The sequence below is a fragment of the Antechinus flavipes genome, chromosome 2 (assembly GCF_016432865.1).
Source record: "Antechinus flavipes isolate AdamAnt ecotype Samford, QLD, Australia chromosome 2, AdamAnt_v2, whole genome shotgun sequence".
Lineage (NCBI taxonomy): Eukaryota > Metazoa > Chordata > Mammalia > Dasyuromorphia > Dasyuridae > Antechinus > Antechinus flavipes.
In genome coordinates, this window is record NC_067399.1 from 204964378 (window position 1) to 204986163 (window position 21786).

Here is a 21786-nt window from a genome sequence, read left to right on the forward strand (position 1 = left end):
TGGAGAAACTCTTTTTACAGGATTGATGTAAAGATCAAACGAGAAAGCATATGTAGAACACTTCACAAGTCTTTAAGTCAATGACCAATTATAATTGTTGTCCAAGATCAGGAAGTTAGAAATAGGAATCCAGTGCCATGATGAATGCGGAGCTTCAAAGTATCCTAAGATCCAGAGATTTTAAGAATTGGATGGGACTGTGGAAACCACTTTGTTCAATCTACTCTTTTCACAAACAGAGGAAATGAATTTTAGAGAAGTTAGGTGATTTGGTCAGGGTCACACTGAGTCCCTGACTTCATTCCAATCTGTTGCACATGAAAAATACACACTTCAAAAATGCTGCAAATGCACTCTGGTTCTATTAGACAATGTGATTGGAATTGACAGTACTAGTGAAACTGTGACATTCTTTTATATATCCTATTTTTAATCATTTTCCTGAGTTTGTAACTGGGAAGCTGCCTACCCTAGCTGTTCACCTGAGACGCCTGGCTTGTGTTTATTAGGATTCTATAGTTCTCACAAACCATCTCCTGAATTCTGGAATGTTACAGGTTCTAGATGTGAAGTTTAATAATTTACAGGCTCTCTTACTTTCCTTTTTGTTTTCTTTTTTTGAAAGCAGAAATATTTGTTGTTTTCTAGTCATGCAGTATTTCTCTAACAATCCAAGATCTTTCTAAGATCACCAAAAGAAACTGAGCAGTTTTATCTACCAGCTCTTATATATAGTTCATTTGAGTCTGCTGGCTGGCACTCACTGTGGGTAGCTAGATACTTTTGGACTGGTTCTTTGTTTGTTTTTCATTTTCACTCCTTGATCATCATTTGATTTCTACCTTTCTCAACCCAAAGATAATTCTTTTTGGAAGAAAAGGCAATAGTTCTGCCTTTTCAACTGCCATCCATTATTATCATCCCATCCCTTTCATTCTCTATATCCCCAAGATCAATCCTATCTCTTTTTTTGTCCTCAGCTTGCCATCAACAACAGGTTTAAAACATCCCTTCTTGTTAACAGCATGTGTTATCAATCTCAGCTCATTGTGAGGCTTTAGTACTCTTGAAACTATTCTTATAGGATGATGTAATTTTATTTATTTTTTAATTAAAATTTTTTTTTACACACATTGCTTTATGAATCATGTTGAGAGAGAAAAATCAGAGCAAAAGGGCAAATCCTTGGGAGAGATAAAAAAAACCCAGAAAAAAGAAGTGAACATAGCATGTGTTGATTTGCATTCAGTCTTCTTAGTTCTTTTTCTGGATGCAGATGATATTTTCTGTCCAGAGTTTATTGGGATTGCTTTGAATCACTGAACCACTGAGGAGAACCAAGTCATCACACATTCTTGCTATTATTGTGTACCATGTATTCCTGGTTCTGTTTGTTTTGCTCAGCATCAGTTCAGCCATTCCCTAATTGATGGGCATCTACTCATTTTTAAATTCTTTGCCACCACAAAAAGAGCTGTTACAAACATTTCCTTTTTTTGCACATGTGAGTCCTTTCTCCCTCCTTTATGATTTCCTTGGGATACAGAACCAGTAATGGCACTGTTGGATTAAAGGGTATGCAGAGTTTTATAGCACTTTGGACATAGTTCCATATTGCTCTCAAAAATGGTTGAATCATTTCACAACTCCACCAACAATGCATCAATGTCCCATTTTTCCCATATTCCCTCTAACATTTATCATGTTCTTTTCCTATCATCTTAGCCAATTTGAGAGGTGTGAGGTGGTACCTCAGAGTTGTTTTAATTTGCATTTCTCTAACAAATATTGATTTAGAGATTTTTTTTTCATATGACTATAAATGGTTTTAATTCATTATCTGAAAATTGTCCATATTCTTTGACCATTTATCAATTGGGGAATGACTTATATTCTTATAAATTTGACACAGTTCTTTATATATTTTAGAAATGAGATCTTTATCAGAAATACTGATTGTAAAGATTTTATCCCAGCTTTGTACTTTCCTTTTAATTTTGTTTGTGCAAAACCTTTTTAGTTTAATGTAATCAAAGTTGTCCATTTTACCTTTCATAATGTTCTCTAGTTCTTCTTTGGTCATATATTTCTCCCTAACTCCCAAGATCTGATAGGTAAATTATCCCTTGTTCTCCTAATTTGTTTATGGTATCATCCTTTATGCTCAAATCCTATATTTATTTTGATCTCATTTTGGTATGGGGTGTGAGATGTAACTCTATGCCAAATTTTGGATATATTATTTTCCAGTATTCCCAGCAATTTTTATGAAATAGTGAGTTCTTATTCCAGAAATTGGAGTTTGGAGGTTTATGAAGACTAGATTGCTATAGGCCTTGATTATTGTGTCATGGATATCTAATCTATTACATCGATCCACCATTCTATTTCTTAGCCAATACCAAATGGTTTTGATGACTGCTGCTTTATAATATAATTTTAGATTTGGTGCTGCTAAGCCATGGATGATATCATTCTTTTGTATTTATTTGTCATCACCTACCTTTGCTTCCATGTATCTTTTTTTTTTTTGAGTTTTATATATATAGTATACATGTTTACTATGCTTTCTACTAATATTACAAGTACTTTTATTTGTTATTTTAGTTGGGAAAACTCAGATTCAGAGATAATTTTTGTTTGGTCTTCAGAATTTCATTTTTGAAATTTTTTCATTGCTCCCAGGCTAATTTTCTTTGCAAAATATTAGCTACTAACTACCCTATCTCTGAACCTTTTTATTCCTCTCCAGATTGAGGATATAGAGGATGTATGTCAGAATATACCTGTTGGAATCCTTACAAAGTGCTAATTCCCAGGATAATACACTATGACCAAGTAGGATTTATACCAGGAATGCAGGGCTGGTTCAATATTAGGAAAACTATTAACATAATTGACTATATCAATAACCAACCAAACAAAAACCATATGATCATCTCAATAGATGCAGAAAAAGCATTTGATAAAATCCAACAGCCATTCCTAATCAAAACACTTGAGAGCATAGGAATAAAAGGACTTTTCCTTAAAATAGTTAGGAGCATATATTTAAAACCTTCAGTAAGCATCATATGCAATGGGGAAAAACTGGAACCTTTCCCAGTAAGATCTGGAGTGAAGCAAGGTTGCCCACTATCACCATTATTATTCAATATTGTATTAGAAACACTAGCCTCTGCAATAAGAGTCGAGAAAGAGATTAAAGGAATTAGAGTAGGCAATGAGGAAACCAAACTATCACTCTTTGCAGATGATATGATGGTATACCTAGAGAACCCCAGAGATTCTACTAAAAAGCTATTAGAAATAATTCATAATTTTAGCAAAGTAGCAGGATACAAAATAAATCCCCATAAATCCTCAGCATTTTTATACACCACCAACAAAATCCAAGAACAAGAGATACAAAGAGAAATTCCATTCAAAATAACTGTTGATAGCATAAAATATTTGGGAATCTATCTACCAAAGGAAAGTCAGGAATTATTTGAGCAAAATTACAAAAAAGTTTCCACACAAATAAAGTCAGACTTAAATAACTGGAAAAATATTAAGTGCTCTTGGATAGGCCGAGCAAATATAATAAAGTTGACAATACTCCCTAAACTAATCTATCTATTTAGTGCTATACCAATCAGACTTCCAAGAAAATATTTTAATGATTTAGAAAAAATAACAACAAATTCATATGGAACAATAAAAAGTCGAGAATCTCAAGGGAATTAATGAAAAAAAAATCAAATGAAGGTGGCCTAGCTGTACCTGATCTAAAATTATATTATAAAGCAGCAGTCACCAAAACCATTTGGTATTGGCTAAGAAATAGATTAGTGGATCAGTGGAAAAGGTTAGGTTCACAAGACAGAATAGTCAACTATAGCAATCTAGTGTTTGACAAACCCAAAGAATCTAACTTTTGGGATAAGATTCATTATTTGATAAAAACTGCTGGGATAACTGGAAATTAGTATGGCAGAAATTAGGCAAGGACCCACACTTAACACCATATACCAAGATAAGATCAAAATGGGTCCATGATCTAGGCATAAAGAACGAGATTATAAATAAATTAGAGGAACATAAGATAGTTTATCTCTCAGACTTGTGGAGGAGAAAGAAATTTGTGACTAAAGATGAACTAGAGACCATTACTGATCATAAAATAGAAAATTTTGATTATATCAAATTAAAAAGTCTTTGTACAAACAGAACGAATGCAAACAAGATTAGTAGGGAAGCAACAAACTGGGAAAACATCTTTATAATTAAAGGTTCTGATAAAGGCCTCATTTCCAAAATATATAGAGAACTGACTCAAATTTATAAAAAAATCAAGCCATTCTCCAATTGATAAATGGTCAAAGGATATGAACAGACAATTTTCAGATGAAATTGAAACTATTACCACTCACATGAAAGAGTGTTCCAAATCACTATTGATCAGAGAAATGCAAATTAAGACAACTCTGAGATATCACTACACACCTGTCAGATTGGCTAAGATGACAGGAAAAAATAATGATGAATGTTGGAGGGGATGCGGAAAAACTGGGACACTGATGCATTGTTGGTGGAGTTGTGAACGAATCCAACCATTCTGGAGAGCAATCTGGAATTATGCCCAAAAAATTATCAAACTGTGCATACCCTTTGATCCAGCAGTGTTTCTATTGGGCTTATACCCCAAAGAGATACTAAAAAAAGGAAAGGGACCTGTATGTGCCAAAATGTTTGTAGCAGCCCTGTTTGTAGTGGCTAGAAACTAGAAAATGAATGGATGCCCATCAATTGGAGAATGGCTGGGTAAATTGTGGTATATGAATGTTATGGAATATTATTGTTCTGTAAGAAATGACCAACAGGATGAATACAGAGAGGCTTGGAGAGACCTACATGGACTGATGCTAAGTGAGATGAGCAGAACCAGGAGATCATTATACACTTCGACAACGATATTGTATGAGGATGTATTCTGATGGAAGTGGATTTCTATGACAAAGAGACCTAACTGAGTTTCAATGGATAAATGATGGACAGAAACAGCTACACCCAAAGAAGGAACACTGGGAAACGAATGTGAACTATTTGCATTTTTGATTTTCTTCCCGAGTTATTTTTACCTTCTGAATCCAATTCTCCCTGTGCAACAGGAGAACTGTTTGGTTCTGCAAATATGTATTATATCTAGGATATACTGCAACATATTTAACATATATAGGACTGCTTGCCATCTTGAGGTGGGGGGGGTAGGTGGAGGGAGGGAGGGGAAAAAACGAAACATAAGCGAGTGCAAGGGATAATGTTGTAAAAGATTACCCTGGCATGGATTCTGTCAATACAAAGTTATTATTAAATAAAATAAAATTTTAAAAAAAGTGCTAATTCATTAGAGTTGATAGAGACAATAATCATCTAATTTAGCATGGTTCAGTATGATTGATCTGATCTTACAAGGAGATGTTATGGTCCAGAACTCGAAACAAGGTACTAAGTGGAACTAATCGAAACAATGCTTGTTCACACCTTTAGAGAGCTCATATAAGCAAGAAGCTCTTAGGGCCAGAGAGCAGAAACCCATAATCCCACTCTCATATCTCACAATCCCACTCTCGGAGAAGGAGCATAAATAGAGCTTCAGGGAGCCAGTCAAGTGAGTTACTTCGGAACATTGCCAGGGGTCAGAGAGAAGCACTCTGGGAGGAAGCCCACAAGTCTGCTCTCGGAGGCAAGAGAGATTCATTCCATCTTCCACCTTTGTTCTGACTGGAGGCTGAAGAAAGCAGAGGTAAAGGACAGCTGCAAGAGCTCTTGGAACCAAGCAGAAAGAGAGGCCTCTAAGAAAACTAACCTGACTATATTGGAAGCAATAAAAGATCTGAACTTTTAACACCTGGCTGCATTTGGGTGATTATTACTTTTAACTGAAACTAAGGCTGCCTCCGGAAAATCTTCCCAAGAAACCTGCTCCCAGAGAGAACTATCTATTATTATTTTAAAGAAAAGAACACCATATATACCAAGTTTAGTAGGTTAGATGGGATCAATGATTTGCGTAGGACCACAACTCATAGTAGATATAAGAGCCAAGATTTGAATAGTTATCTCTTCCACATCATAATTTTTCCCATCATGGTTTCAATATATTGCAGATCAGCATAAGAAATTAAATGGGAATTACGGGGAGTTTTGCATTAGCCTTGGATTACATGCAAAAGCCAGTAGATGACACAAAGCCTGTGACCAAATACTTAACCCAAATTTTGTAATAAGGTACTGTGAATACCTGCTCAAAGAAAAAGAAAACATTCATACTTCTTCTCTGGCATGAAGGTAGGACCAAAAAATTTTATGGGGATTTTTCAGATTGTGGGGGTACTCTTCCCCTAACACCTAGGCTGTAGATCTACATAGGTCCCTCCTCATTCTAAAATCTAATGATTCCCTCTACTTCAACCAATAATTACAGAAATATAGAATTTTTGTGACTCCAGAAATATAGAACAGGTCAGCAAAACAAAGAGATGCATTTGCCTTCAGGTAACCATGGAAGGGCCAGGCCAGGAAAAAAAAATCTCAATTCTTGTTTGCTTTTCAGTATTAAATTCTCCACTACCAATAGAATAAGGCAAGATGAATGTATATTAACCTTAAAAAAGCAAAATTTCTTTTGGTGACTTTTTCTGCAAAGACTCATAAAATTTTCGAATTAAAAGAGAAAATTTGCAAATGAAAACAACTTATGGACATTTTCAGTACTTGGATATTCTTTTTTGATTAACTCTACTGGCCTTTAGAAATGGATAAAGCTTTAAAAGAGAAGCAGATTTAGATTTTATACTGAAGGACTTTGGCAGGGGGCGGGGTGGAGGGTGTGTGTGAATTTTAGAAAACATCTAAAAAGAAAGAACAAATAATAAAAACAGCTAATTTTAATTTAACATCCCTTTACAATTAAAATCCTATTGAAAAACAACATAAAAATTGGTTAAGAGGCAAAATGAAGCTTCGGGATGTTGTACCAAAGTTCCCTTTTAATGTCGTGACCCAGTTTCTCCAATTGTCCTATTTAGTTATTCTGCCTCAGATTATAACCTTTCCCTCTTAATATTTGATGAGATAAAAGTCTACCTCAGTTCTCTGCCCCAAAACCCCAGGCTATAATCATTCCCTCTTAAATGGTTGATGAGATGAAGGTTTTATATCTTTAGGTTATAGACATTTCTTCTTAATGTTTGACAGGATAAAGGTTTATCCATTTTAGATGTCATTAGAATATCAGTAACCTCCCTCCATTGTGTCATCTTAGGGGTCTCCCCCACCATTAGGTTATCCCCATTCAGGTACCTCCCCCATTATGTCACTGTTCTTGTTATCCTATAAAAAGCTTGCTGTCCCAGTACTTGGGACTGGATTCTTTGACATGATAGTCTCCTCCAGCCCTGGTACCAAGATCCATCTGGTCCCAGTATCTCTCTCCATTTAATAAACTATTGAATTGGTCTCTAACCTCTGTCTTGCTCAGTTTATATACTGGCAAGATTGTGAGATTAGCGTAAAGAGAATTCTTTGCTTTGTGTATTGGCTTTTATACTTACTAGCCTTGTGACCCTCAGAAAGCCACTGAATATCTTTAAACTTCATTTTTCTCATTGATAAAATAAGGGTCATACTCTACCTCACAAAGGTTATTAGGAAAGAATTTTGCAAAACTTTTTTTCCTTAATAGTTTCTTTTTTGTTCCCCAAAAACATGTAAAAATAGTTTTCAGCATTCATTTTTGTAATATTTTGTGTTACAATTTTTTTCTCCTTCTCTCCCTTGCCTTTTCTCCTTCCCAAGACTGCAAGCTATCTGATGTAGAGTGTAATACTTTTAAACATTTCTGTATTTGTCATGTTGTGCAAGAAAAATCAGACCAAAAAGAGAAAAAAAAAAACCCCAAGAAAAAAAAAGCAAGCAAACAAATGAAAAAAAAAGGTGAAATACTATGCTTTGGTCCACATCCATGTTCCATAATTCTTTCTCTGGATGCAGATGGCATTTTCCATCTCAAGTCCTTTGGAATTGTCTTGCATCATTGTGATGAGGTGAAACAATGAAGTTAGTGGTAATTGTGATAAGGTGTCAGAATTGGGGTGGGAAATCCCCTCTGGTTGGAGGCACAGGACCTATTCAAAAGCATTCACAAACTTGAATCTGTGTGGCAGAAAGAGATTTATTGGCACTGAGAAGCCAGCTTGCTAGAAGACAAGACTTCTTAGTGGGCAAAAGGTCCTGCTAGGAAGATAGCAAAGGTTAACACTGAGAAGAGAATATCTTCACCAGTGGGCAAAAAGTCCTCGCAAGGCAGCTTGCTAAGAAGGCAGCTTCCTTGGTAAGCATAATCCTGTTTAGGATTTCTGCGAAGATTTGGGGTTCAGAGCTGTCTTTTATTAGCCATCTGAGGCTTGGGCTTCCATTCAAAATTGAGTGAGATTCCCTCAATTGTTGACAGTTCCCTGGGCCTAGATCTCCAATTGAAAAGAAATTGCTTATCTTGGGAGTTTGAGCTACTGGGAGTGGTTGTGGACTAATCTTTAACTCAATAGAGGGTGGGACCACATCGTTGGCCAGATCTCCAGTTGAATGAGACCACCCAACTGGGATCCCTGAGAGTGAGCCTCTTTCAGAGGAGAATTTGAGATTCAAGAACTTCCCCCCCCAAAAGGGGACAAAGCCTCAGGGCTCCCCAAAAGTCAAAGGGGACACAATTTACATCAATTGCAATAATGAGAAGAGTCAATTCTATTACATAATCTTATTGCTACTGTGCACAATGTTTTCCTGGTTCTGCTTACCTCACTCAGCATCAAGAACTTTGCAAAACTTAAATGTCTTGTTAATGAGATTTATCTTCTAGGGAGAATGTAGCTATTTCTGAGAAACTCTAAAGCTATAGGGCAGTGGGAGTGCCACAAACAATGCTGGCTGTTAGAGAGCAACCTGTAGGTCAGTAAAATATAGAATTCAGTGATGGGAACTGCTCTCTCTCTATTCTATACTCTTCAAGAAGCCATAGAATTCAATGATGGACACAACCCCACCCTACCACTCTTCAATTGTACCTCTAAACCATAAAATTAGCATTATTAGTGACTTGAACTTGATCTTTGTTTCTTTCAATTATAAAATTATCTTCTTGCTTCTGACTCTACTAGCCTGCTTCAATTGGGGTTATAATTATAATAAGCTTTGTCCCTTGACTTGGAGATAGGTCCCAGCCTACATATTCTTTAAAAAATTTTTTTTATTGAAGTTTTTTATTTTCAAAACATATGCATGGATAATTTTTCAACACTGACCCTTGAAAAACCTTGTGTTTCAATTTTTCTCCCCCTTTTCCCCCACCCCCTCCCTTAGATGGCAAGTAATCCAATATATATTAAACATGGTAAAAATATGTATTAAATCCAATATAGGCATACATATTTATACAATCATCTTTCTGTACAATAAAAATCAGATCAAAAAGAAAAAAATAAAGAAAATAAAATTCAAGTAAATCACAGCAAAAAAGAATGAAAACATTATGTTGTGATCCACCCTCAATGCTCACAGTCCTCTCTCTGGTTCAGATGGGTCTCTCCATCACAAAATCATTGGAAATGGCTTGAATCGGCTCATTGTTGAAAAGAGCGGTACATCAAAATTAATCTTCATATAATCTTCTTGTTGCTGTGTACAATGATCTCTTTGTTCTGATCATTTCACTTAGCATCATTTCATATACGTCTCTCCAGGCCTCTCTGAAACCATCCTGCTGATCCTTTCTTATAGAACAATAATATTTCATAACATTCATACCATGACTTATTCAGCTATTCTCCAATTGATAGGCATCCACTCAGTTTCCAGTTTCTGGTCACTACAAAAAGAGCTGCCACAAACATTTTTGCACATACAGGTCCCTTCCCCTCTTTTAAGATCTCTTTGGGATATAAGCCCAATAGAAACATTGGTGGGTCAAAGTGTATACAGTTTGTAACCCTTTGAATATAGTTCCAAATTGTTCTCTAGAATGGTTGGATCAGTTCACATCTATACCAACAATGTATCACTGTTCCAGTTCTCCCATATCCCCTCCAACATTCTACTATCTTTTCTTGTCATTTTAGCCAATCTGACAGATGTGTAGTGGTACCTCAGAGATTCTCTTAATTGCCTGCAAATTCTTTTGAGATATCTTGCAACACAGGTCTGGCACCTCACATTTGGAGTCTTCTTTGAACTTCAATACTATATAAATGTGTTATTGATATAATTATTTTATTAGGTAGCCCTTAGGGAGAATAATCATAGATACTATATTGTAGGCATTCTTAATCTGGGATCCAGAAACTCCTGATAGGTTTCAGGGATCCCATGAACTTGGTCTGGGAAAATGATTATATTTTTATTTTTGCTAACTTCTAATTGAAGTTTAGTATTTCCTTCAGTTATGAATGTAAAAAAAATATATATATAGTCAGAAGGGATATGTCGGTTTCATCAGATTGCAAAAGGGATCAATGACACAAATAAAGGCTAAGGTTCTCTGGCATAATGGAAAGGAAAGTAAACTGAGAATTAGAAGCCCATGGTTCATTAACTGTGTAACCTTGGATTGATCTCTACTGTCTGTTTCTACATCTGTTCCAAATGAAGAAGTTGGAACTAGGTGTTCTCTTTAACTCTTTTACCTCATATCAGGCAAGGGAAAAAATTCTTAGCTTCTTTTTTGCCTAGAGAACATAGAGAACATTCCTATGACATTCTCAAATCTTTACTCAGTTGTAGAGGGCTGGAACTCTGAAAAGAGTGAGGGTGTGATCACCTCCTTTTGGGGGTTTTCACCTCGCTGAGAAGTCAGGGAGGGCATAACCACCTGTGTTCTAAAACAAAAGAAAGCAGAGATGTAGAGGGCTGGAACTCTGAAAAGGTACTTGAATCAGAACAATAGAGTACTTAAAGTTCTGATTCAAGTACACCTTTTCAGAGTTCCAGCCTTCTACATCCAGTCAGCTAACCTTGATAGGTTTTCCTCTTTAAAAGGAGAGAATCATCTCTTGCACCTGCAAGCACTAAGTTTTTTTTTTTTTTTTTAATTTTAACTTTCTATTCACCAAAATACTGGCATCTTCTCTAAGCCTCAATCTGATTTAGGCTTAGAAAGTTCTTTTAACTTCAATTTAATGTATATCCCTTCATAGTCATTTGAGGATTTTCATTTTCAGCTCCTAAAGAATGGGACCGTCTGAAGATTTTTATTGTTCTCCCATGAAAAAGAACTGGAGGAGAGAAAGATAACATCTTCTACCTCAATTACCTTTGTTTTAAATTCTTTCCTTTATTATTCAAATGTGTCCAGCAATCAGTTTTGAGTCATTCTGTTTAATAAGGGCTCTCTCCTAGTTTACTCCTTTAAAAACCTTATAGTGCAAACTATTCAACTGATTTTTTTTATTAGATAGACAAGTGATAGTGTGTGTATAGCATAGAACGTGCTTGCATGCATCTTATAAAGATTTCTAATATTGGTATGATTAGTAGAATGCACAGGGTACATATTCTTTGAGCAGATATTTTATAATCATTGAATCATGAAACTTTTTAAGGATTCTTAAATAAGGATCCTTAGAATTGATTTTGTACAAATAAACAATATGTAAATGCCAATAATATGCAAACCAACAAACATATGATATTGACCCTATCTAGGAAGTAATCATTCAGTTGGCAAGATGAGAAGTACACATTCAAGTTAAATCCCTTCATTTTACAAATGAGGCGCTGAAGGAGTTACATAACTGGAAGAACACTGGATTTGGAATCAGAAGACCTAGATTCTAATCTAAATCTCTTCTTTTCTAACTATGTGGCCTTAACTCCTTTGTAGAGAGCATTGTTCAAAAGCCAGACACATTTCCCTAAAAGATTATTTTATAGAAAATTCATATAAGGCAAGCACTCACATGGTGCTCAGAAGAAGTGATACAAGGACACTCTTGAGGTCTCTCTGAATAACTTTGGAATCCATTGCATAACATAAGAGACACTGGCACAGAACTGCCCAGTATGGCATGTACCCATCAAAGAAGATGTTGTGTTTTATGAGCAACACAGAATTGCAGTAGCTCAAAAGAATCACAAGCTGGGCAAATTTAGAGATATTTCCACTCCAATGTTCATGTGGACTATTTGTGCCCAATCTGTAGTAAAGCCTTCTAGGATCATATTGTTCTGATCAGCCATGGTTGGACACACTGTACCTTAATTTCAAAATAGTGATGACATTTGGATCCTCTTTGAGAATGAAGGACAAGTAACAAATCATATGACTTAAGCAAATGACTTTAACTCTCAGAGCCTTCATTTTCTCATCTATAAAATGAGTGGGTTGGATTGGATCGTCTCTAAAGTCCCTACCAGTTCTAAGATTCTATGTAACTCTTCTGATGAATGATCATATTTTTGCAATTGAATGGAACTCATTAATGTGATTTTGAATTAAATTTACTTCACTTAACCTCAACTATGAAATGAGACTACATAATTTCTGAGATGCCTTCCGATCTCAAATTCTTCCATCTAAAATGACTTGCCCAAGTGAGTTGGAAAGGTAGGAGTTAAGTCTCAGTCTTCTGATGTCAGGTCCAGAGCTTTCCCCATAACATCATAATGCTATGATCTTAGGATATAAGAGGTAGCTTTATAATGGAAAGAGCTGGTCCTGTAGAAGAGCATGGTCCACATCCAATTTCTGACACAAACAGTGTTACTTCCTGGAAAAGTCACATCACCTCTTATTGCTCTCTAGGCAACCAAGACTCTAAGGTTGTAGAGAAGGTGTCTATTTGATTTTGTCAGAGGAGTTTCCTTTATTCAGGGGTTGCATATACAAAATGAAATTAACAGGTCTAGTCCCTCTCCCTGTTTTCTATTAGATAGATCTAGTCAATAGATCTACTTTTGCCATGCTAGCTTTGGTTTCCATAGGATCTAGTCTATCAGACCACATTATATATATATATATATATATATATATATATTATATATATATATATATATATATATACACACATATATACTTAGGAGGGAGGGAGATTGGTATAAATAGAGATATTTGGAGATTGTTTCTCTATATCTTACAGCCCAAAATTAGAAATTAAGATACCCCTCTATTTGCCAACTACCTCTAATATTCCCTCATTGGTATTTGTGTTCAAGTTTTTTCTGCTGTTGCTCAGGAAGCAAGTGACCAGGCATCTGGTAAAGTCAATTCCTACCACACCCTACATAAAGCTTTCCTTATTTCCCCGTCTAACAGAGCCAAGTTTGAGTTTTTTAAAAAAAATAGTGGTGGTTATTAGCTGGTCCTGTGGTGTGAGGTGTCGTCTGCTAGGTGAATATGGGACTCTTGAATGATACCAGTGCTTAACTTTCAGGAACCATGAAATATCTCTGATTGAAACTGTTGGTATCAAATCAGCAGTCAAAAATAACAGCTAATGTTTAGATAGAACTTTAGGATTTGCAGAATTTTTATTTTACCCATATTTTCTCTTCACATTTCTCTGTAAGGTTGGTGCTATTATTCTATTTTTACAAATGTGGAAACTTAGGCTGAAAGAAGGTAAGTGACATGCTCAGAGTCAAACAGTAATGTGTGAGGAAGTATTCAAATTCAAGTCTTTCTGACTCGAGAACACAGTGCTCTCTCCATTAGACCATCTAGCTGTCTCCACCAATTCACATCAATATACAAGTTTGTGTTAGACACCTATTATGTGTCAAACACTATGTTAAGTGCTTAGGGATACAACTACAAAAGTGAAACAATCCCTGCTCTCATGCAGTAGTCTACTATAACTTTTTCTCAGTCCTTATCCAAAGCCTCCTTCCCTCATTTGTGGAAAAAACTGAAACTTAAAGTCAAAGGACAAGAGAACTAATCTTGCAGGGCTTGGTTATTTCTCACTTAAATAGGATGGAGCAAGTCTTAAGTTCCCTTTTTTGAACCACAGTTTCTATATCTATAAAATGAAGTCAACTTCCTCTACCTTACTGTGATGTCACATTTTGATTTTGGTTTTGTAGACCAAATGGAGACTCATTTTTTAGTGGATTGTCTCAAGCAGGCTCCAGGAACTTGAATGTATCATTAGGACATAACACATGTAGTGATATATGTAATGTATATTAATAAATATTGTATATATTATAATCTTGTTCAATTTGACTGGTATCTTAGTATCCTTTCTGGTCCCTCATTGATTGGACTATAAGCTCTATGAGGACAGAGACTTATTACTGAAACTGTGTATCCTCCCATGACCCTAGATGGTTATTAAGAAATCTATAACATCTAGTATAAGTCCTTCATTTTATAGATATATATTTTTAAAAATTAATTATTCCTTTTTTTAAAATAAAAAAAATGTTATCTTTGTTTCAGCTATTTTCCCTGATAATGAGTATATCATTCAATTATCAAAGATCTCCTATGTGCAGAGTTGGGTCATGGGAGGATACACAGTTTCAGTAATAAGTCTCTGCCCTCATAGAACTTATAGTCCAATCAATGAGGGACCAGAAAGGATACTAAGATACCAGTCAAATTGAACAGGATTATAATATATACAATATTTATTAATATACATTACATATATCACTACATGTGTTATGTCCTAATGATACATTCAAGTTCCTGGAGCCTGCTTGAGACAATCCACTAAAAAATGAGTCTCCATTTGGTCTACAAAACCAAAATCAACACGTGACATCACAGTAAGGTAAAAGATGTTGACTTAAAACAAAGGCCAGGCAAACAATACTACAGGGTTAAAACCAGGCAGCAAGTATTTGTACCATCCATTTCCCTAAATTACCACCTACCAAACATCCAGGGAGTTGAGGCTGGGAGTCAACTCTCTCTATCCTCCCTGCCTCCATCTCCATCACAGCAGAAGGGGTCCATTAAAGGTTCACTCACAAGAAGATGCTAGGACCTTAGAGTATATGCAGCAAGTGGTATTTACCTTCTCTTTGGGCTTCTCAGAACAGCAACCAGAAAGTACAGTGGAGATTGATGCTGCCTCTTCTCATATACTGTAGCAACATATTTTTGGAGCTGAAGACCTCTCACTCCGCTTCCACTTTTGCTGCCCCTATTCTGCCATGAGTTTAGCTGCAGCTGAAGGAAGCTTTCTTCATTCTGCATCCATCTTTTCCTTGGCTCTAGTTTCTGATCTTGTACCTGAAACTACTTCTGGTCTCTTTTACAAGACTCATCCCACCTCCACTGATGACCAAAGATGCTTCTCTCCTATCAGAATTCACACGGTTTGGTTGACACCATCATGCCGACAGCTAAATATCCCAGGATTTATGGACAAATTGAAAAGGAGATGGAAACATGTCCACTAATGACAGAGGAGATCTTTGCTGCCCCCATTACACGGGACAAATGGATCAGAGGGTTACAAAACAAAGTGTTTTGTGAGGTCTGAGGAGGAAGGGCTTTAAGGGATGGGTAGGAATTCAGTTGATTAAGAGAGATATGTGGAGAATATTATAGACAGAGGGTGATGGCAAAGGTGGGAGGTGGGAAAGCAGAATGTGTTCTGTGGGTAGACAATATATTCCCAGTTTGAACCATAGAGATTATAGAGGGGAATAATATGAGATAACTGTTAAAAAATGGGGTGACACCAAATTATGGAAAGGCCTTGAATGTCAGGCAAATAATTCCCTTCCCCTCAGTAAACTATTTGAAGGTATGAGACTAGTCCTTAATTTCTCTGTATTCCTGATAGCTTTAGCCTAGAATCTTTATCTTTCAAGTAGTTTAACAAATTTTGGTTAAATTGGATTTCATTTTTAGGGGATCAATTCAATTCAATCAAGATGAATATTTAAGTGCTTTATTATGTTCAAGACAAGAGAAGGCAGCTTGGAATAATGGATAGAGAACTAGCCTCAGATTCAGGAAGTCTTGGGTTCCAATCCTATCCCTCACTGTACTGGTTATATGGCCCTGAACAAGTCACCTAACTTTTCAGTTTACTTCACATGAAACTCTTTAAGTTGTAGAGAAAATAACCATTTGATTCAATATAGACTGAGGAACTTAGTAGCCTGATATAGTGGAGAGTAGTGGATTTTTAAGCAGAAGGTTGAAGTTTGAATCCCAATTTGGCCATTTATTTAATAGTTGTATGATCTTCTAGTTCCCAGGAAATTAGAATATAAACTCCTTGAGGGCAGGTACTGCTTTTTTTTTTTTTTTGTAATCCTAGTGACTACCAAAATCCTTGCACTTAAAAAACCCTTAATAAACAGTTGAATTGAATGAAGGGGTGGGGTGGGGTCTAGAATTGTGAACAGACACAGTCTAAGTTCTTACCTCACAATGCTTCCCATTTCTAAAGGGCAGCAAGGCTATGAAAGCATCTAGTTCTTTTGGACCAGGAGATCTCAGCATTTCACAGAATACCATTCACTCATACTGCCATTTTAATTTTCTCTCAAATTGCCCTTGAGAGGGATATAAGTATCCCTCAAGTCAATGAGGGACTAAGTGCTCAGAACATTCTCAGGGGGCTCTGCCTGCTGCTTGCCCATGGGGAGTTTTGGGGAACCTGCTTTCAGAAACCCAAGTAGACGAGGAATTGAAGGGCCAGGCTTTTTATTGGAGGGCATGTGCAAGTACTGTATAATGCTTTTCTATTCTGTTTACTTTGTGATAAAGAAAATGTCTTTTTTTGACTGATGAGGCAAAAATAAGAGTAGACAAAAAAAAAAAAGACTTCAATTGAGAAACTAGCTCTTTTTTCTTCCTGATAGTCAAATTAGGATAGGGTAAGGAATGACAATTCTTGAGTTCTGAAAGGTTTTGGTAGGTTACTACTTGTCTTTTCCCTCTCACCAGTCAGTTCCTGAGCACACTCTTCTAGGTAAACTTGTCTGGATGGGATACCTCTTGTTTTGGTGTCTTCTTTCCTTTGGTACAAGGCCTTATGAGATCTTAAAAGGATAAAATAGCCACCAAGTCTTGTGGCTGAGTTTGGGAAAGAGCCAGGAGTGAGGAATGACCTGCTTGACGCAGCCCAATGTTGGATTAACCAGACAGCTGAGGAATTCATGCAAGCAAGGGACCAGTCTATCAGTTATGAAGCACATGAAACTAAACTCACTGGTGGGAAGAATGTTTTTAGATGCGATTTTAAGTTTGAGCCCACTCTCCCCAGGGATTAAAAATATAGAGGAGAGAGTATGTCCAGGTTTAGAGGAACTTTTTTGTACTTTGTTCTTACTATATATAACCTTTCAGTAAATATGCCTTTGCAACAGCTAATTGATGTCAATTGGTTAATCAATATTGATAAAATAGTTAAATTGATAGTGGGGAGCACTAATCACTAGTCTTGATGATATTGAGATAATAAATGGCATTAGCAAAGCATATAATGGGCAAAATATACTTGTATGGGGGTTCAAACTTAAAGCTTAGAGAAAAATATTATAAACTCTTTGGGTTCCTTCTAGAATCCTGAGGGAAATGTAGAGAACAAGCTCTGGGATCCTAAATTTGCTAGTATGCCTCATCGAGAATAATTCTCAGAGTTTCACTATTATTCCATGTATATATTATTGTCTCCTAATAGAAACATAAGGCAAGCCTATCCTAGAATGAATGGTTTATTCAGGAGACCATGTGCTCATGGGCTAGCTCCATGGAAGGAAGGACACCTAACCTCCTCAGCCTCCAACCCCAATTCCCCCCACTCCCAGTCTTCCAGATCTCAGAGTCAACCTTATGCTAAGTGGTGTCCACAAGAAGGAAAGATTGCATTTCATCACTGGGATACTTGCAGCCTTTTTGGTATGTACATTTCAGTTCTGATTCAGTCAACCAAAAGACCTTCTCTTTACCATACAGTAAGCACGCAGAATATAGTCAAGGACGAGCCAGATCTGTCTGTCCTATGTCATTCTGGATTTCCAGAAGCAGCTTCTCCAGGGCTTCATTTGGGTTGTCAGCAAGCAGAACCCACTGCACAAGCTCCTGAGAACTGGGCTCTCTTGGGCCAGACCTGTTGCTACTACACTCAATTATTTGTTTAGAGCCATTATCTTTTAGGTGAGATAGTCTCAAAGCAATAGGGTTCTATTATGTTTCTCTTTGAGACTTAGTTCACATCTTATAATATCACAGTAGTATAAAGATTCAGTAGGTCCTTAATAGAAATGTTTTTTGATTGGTTGGTTGGAAGTGACCACCTTGGAGAGAAGAAAGGGTTAACCAACTATTTTATAGATTGTTAGAACTGGTAGGATCTTCAGAACATAAAACACAGACTATCAAAGCAAAATGGGACCTTGGAACACAGAACAGAAAATTTTAGAGCTAAAAAGGGTCTTGGAGATCATAGTCCAAGAACCTTCTTTAGTAGAGGAAGAAAAATTCTTCCTTCCCCAGATCCCTCCACTTAGTTCTGCTTGACTCTAGAATATTTCAGGACTTGGGAATCTGGAGACTAGGGGACCAGAAATACAACTTTGGTCTATTTTCTGTCATGTGTTCATGCCTCTCAGAATTTTTTCTAAAGAAAAATTTGATCAAAAAAATAAAAATAAACAAATGATAATCATTTCCTGACAATTAGAGGTTATGTTAATCATTGGGTGTTGTTTGAAAAGTGGGAAAGAAATCAAAAGTTAGTGCTATGCTCTCATTTTACAGGAGAACTGAGGCCCAGAGGGACTTGCTTCCAGGGGTCATACACGGTAGTAAAGGTAGATTCAGCGCTGGGTCTTCTGATTCCTTTCTATCATGTTATTCCACTTGTTTGGAAGGGTTGCAAGATCTGCCCAGGGTCCTGATTATCTAACACTAAATAGTCTAGGAAGAAAGGCAGAAGCAACGATCTCACTGTATTAATAAGACACTCTTGGGAACAGAGTGATGGGACAACAGCTGGTAGTAATGATTAAGCTGGGAATAATTCTCCAAAAGCAATGTCTATCCCTCTTATTTGGAATATAATTGTGTCAGGATGGGTTGTAAGTTTAGAGAGTTGTAAGGGACTCTAGAAGTCAGATAATGCACATCTCATTTTCCCCTCTCCCAATTCCCCAGATTTTACAGATGAGGGAACTAAGGACCAGGGAAATTAAGTGACTGCCCAAGTTAGTAAGTGGCAGAGCCAGGATTCAAATCCAGTCCTCAGACTCCCAGAGTCTGAGTGCTCTTTCCACTGTAGGGATCCAAAATGTGGAAGAGGAACAAGAGAATGAGGACACAGAAAAGGAGAAGGAGGCTAAAGATGAAGAAGAGGAGGTGGAAGAAGATAAAGAGGAGCAGGAAAAGGAGGAAAAGAAAAAGGAAGAGGAGGAGGAAGAGAGAGAAAGTAGAGCAAACTGAGGAGGAAGAAGAGGAAAAGGAAGAAGAGGAAGAAGAGGGAGGAGAAGAAGATCAAGATGAGGAAGAGGAGGAGGAAGAGGAAAAAGAGGAGGAAGGTGAAGAGGAGGAAGAAGAGGAAGAGGAGGAAGAGGAGGAAGCAGAAAAAGAGAAAGGGAGAAATATCCAGCAGAAGGAAGAGTCAGCTTTTTTTTTCCCAAAACTTATCAGCAAGGATGACTTAACCCATCCATCGAGTTGGATATCTACCCTACTTTAAAAAGTGCTTCAATAAAAGGAAATCTCACACTATATATTGGTGGATCTGTGCCACAGTTTAATAACTCTTGTTTAAAGTGTTTGTTCTTAAGTCCAAATTCTCTTCCATGGTTAAGTCTATTCATATCCTTAAGGGTAGGAGAGAATAGTCTTCATCCTTCTTAAACTGGTCCTTTATAGGCTAAAAGACAGCACCATCACTCTTCTTAAAGCTTCACTTTTTAAAAAAGTAATTTATATTTATTATGTTATACATAATAACATTTTATATTATTTATATTATTTTCTTCATTCCTTCAGGGGTCCCTCATTTTTTTTTTTTCTTGTACAAAACTTAAAGCACTACTCACTGAAATTGAGTATGTGTGTGGAGGGGTTATTTAGTGGTTCCTAATTTAGAACTGGAAGGAACATCAAAGCTCAACCTAATCTGATCTTTTTACTGTTATAGAAATTGAGGCCTAGGAAGATTAAATGATTTATTTTGAGAGGCAAGATTTGAATCCAAGTCCTTTGATCATAGAATCAGTGCTTTTTAAAATATCCAATGCTGGTTCTTAAAGAGCTTTCCAACATTAGGTTAGCTTTTCAAATCATAGAGCTTACAAGATGGTTTGTAACTTGTCATTTTGCCTAGTCCAATGTTCCCTCAAGTATTTCACCCTTGTTTGCAATTATTGTTTTCTCTTTTTTGATTAGTGTTGCTTGTAACAATAACCCAATGTGCTCTTCCATTAATCCTTTCTGTTCTCCTGGGAATTCTGTTCCTTTCTCTGTTGAATTTTCTATATATTTTTCAAATGTCTAATTTAAATATGGCTTCCTCAAGAAATCTTCCCTGATTTTTCAGGCAATAATATAACTAGCAACTGATACTTTAAACTTTGCAAAGCACTTTAGATATATTAATCTCAGGTATACTTCTAATGAACTTAGTAACCTTGAACATGCATATCTTTTAGCTTTGTTTGTATCCTATTCCCATACTGAACTGAAAGTTCTTTTGAGAGTAGGTTTGTATGAATAGCTAAATTTGGTACCTTTACCAAGTAACCCAATATAGTTCTTTTGAGGAAAACTTTGTTGTATTGATGAATATAAGAAACTTTAAGATTTTCACAAGTGCTTTCCTCACAGCAATTCTGTGAGGTAGATAGTAAACGTAAACCTTCTCTCTTTTTATCAGAATTTTGAATTCTGCCCAGTGTGAGATGATCTGAATTAACTCAATTATCTCTGACCTATAATTTCAGGGTAACCATTTAAAAAAAAATTTTATTTAATGATTACTTTATATTGACAACATTATCCCTTGCACTCGTTTCTTTTCCGATTTTTTCCCCTCCCTCCCTCCACCCCCTCCCCTAGATGGCAAGCAGTTCAGGGTAACCATTTTTAAAAAAGATATGACATGACAATATGCTGGGAACTGGTATTTGGAAAAACAGGAATAAAATTCAAGGCCTTAGGTTGAAAGAAAAGAAAGTACATTTTGAAACCTTAGTGATCTTAAGATTTTAAAATTTTTAATAGTTATTTTTTTTAAATCTTGAGTTCCAAATTTTCTCCTACCTTCCAGCAATGCTATCCATTATACCTGTGAAATCATGCAAATTGTTTCTATATTAGTCATGTCACCAAAAAAAAAGAAGCAAGAAAAAAATTGATTTTATCAATAAAAGAAATTATACTTCAGTTTGTAAGCAGAGTTCATCAGTTCTCTTTCTGGAGGTGAATAGCATTTTTTATCACTGACTCCTTTGGAACTATCTTGGATCATTGTCTTGAATGAGAGTAACTAAGTCTTTCATAATTGATCATTGTTACAATATTGTAACTGTGTACAGTATTGTCCTGATATTCTGTTCACTTTGCCTCAGTTCACAAAAGTGTTCCCAGGTTTTTCTGAAACCATCCCCCTCATTTCTTATAGCATTTCAGTATTTCATCTCAATCATATATCCCAATTTGTTCAGTCATTATCCAATTAATGTATTTTTAAAAACTTTATAACATTTTTTAAAATTAAGTTCCAAAAATCTGAAGACTTTTATGTTCTTATGATACATAATATGTTTTAATGT

The 21786-nt window shown here is 36.2% G+C and overlaps 1 protein-coding gene across 5 annotated transcripts; it reads left to right on the plus strand.

Moving 5' to 3' along the window:
* Positions 1-14880: 14880 nt before the first annotated feature.
* On the plus strand, positions 14881-19737 carry LOC127548619 (cilia- and flagella-associated protein 251-like). 5 transcript variants are annotated; one of them, XM_051976102.1, is made up of 4 exons: positions 14881-15524; positions 17688-17905; positions 18767-18819; positions 19287-19737. In XM_051976102.1, the coding sequence occupies exons 2-4, from the start codon at positions 17713-17715 to the stop codon at positions 19701-19703; spliced, it is 663 nt and encodes a 220-aa protein (XP_051832062.1). In that variant the 5' UTR covers positions 14881-15524; positions 17688-17712; the 3' UTR covers positions 19704-19737. The 5 variants fall into 5 exon arrangements, 3 of the variants coding, with proteins under 3 accessions (XP_051832062.1, XP_051832064.1, XP_051832063.1); XM_051976103.1 differs by lacking the exon at positions 14881-15524 and adding an exon at positions 15980-17218; XR_007950442.1 differs by lacking the exon at positions 18767-18819 and having other exon boundaries at positions 14882-15524; positions 19254-19737.
* Positions 19738-21786: the final 2049 nt, after the last annotated feature.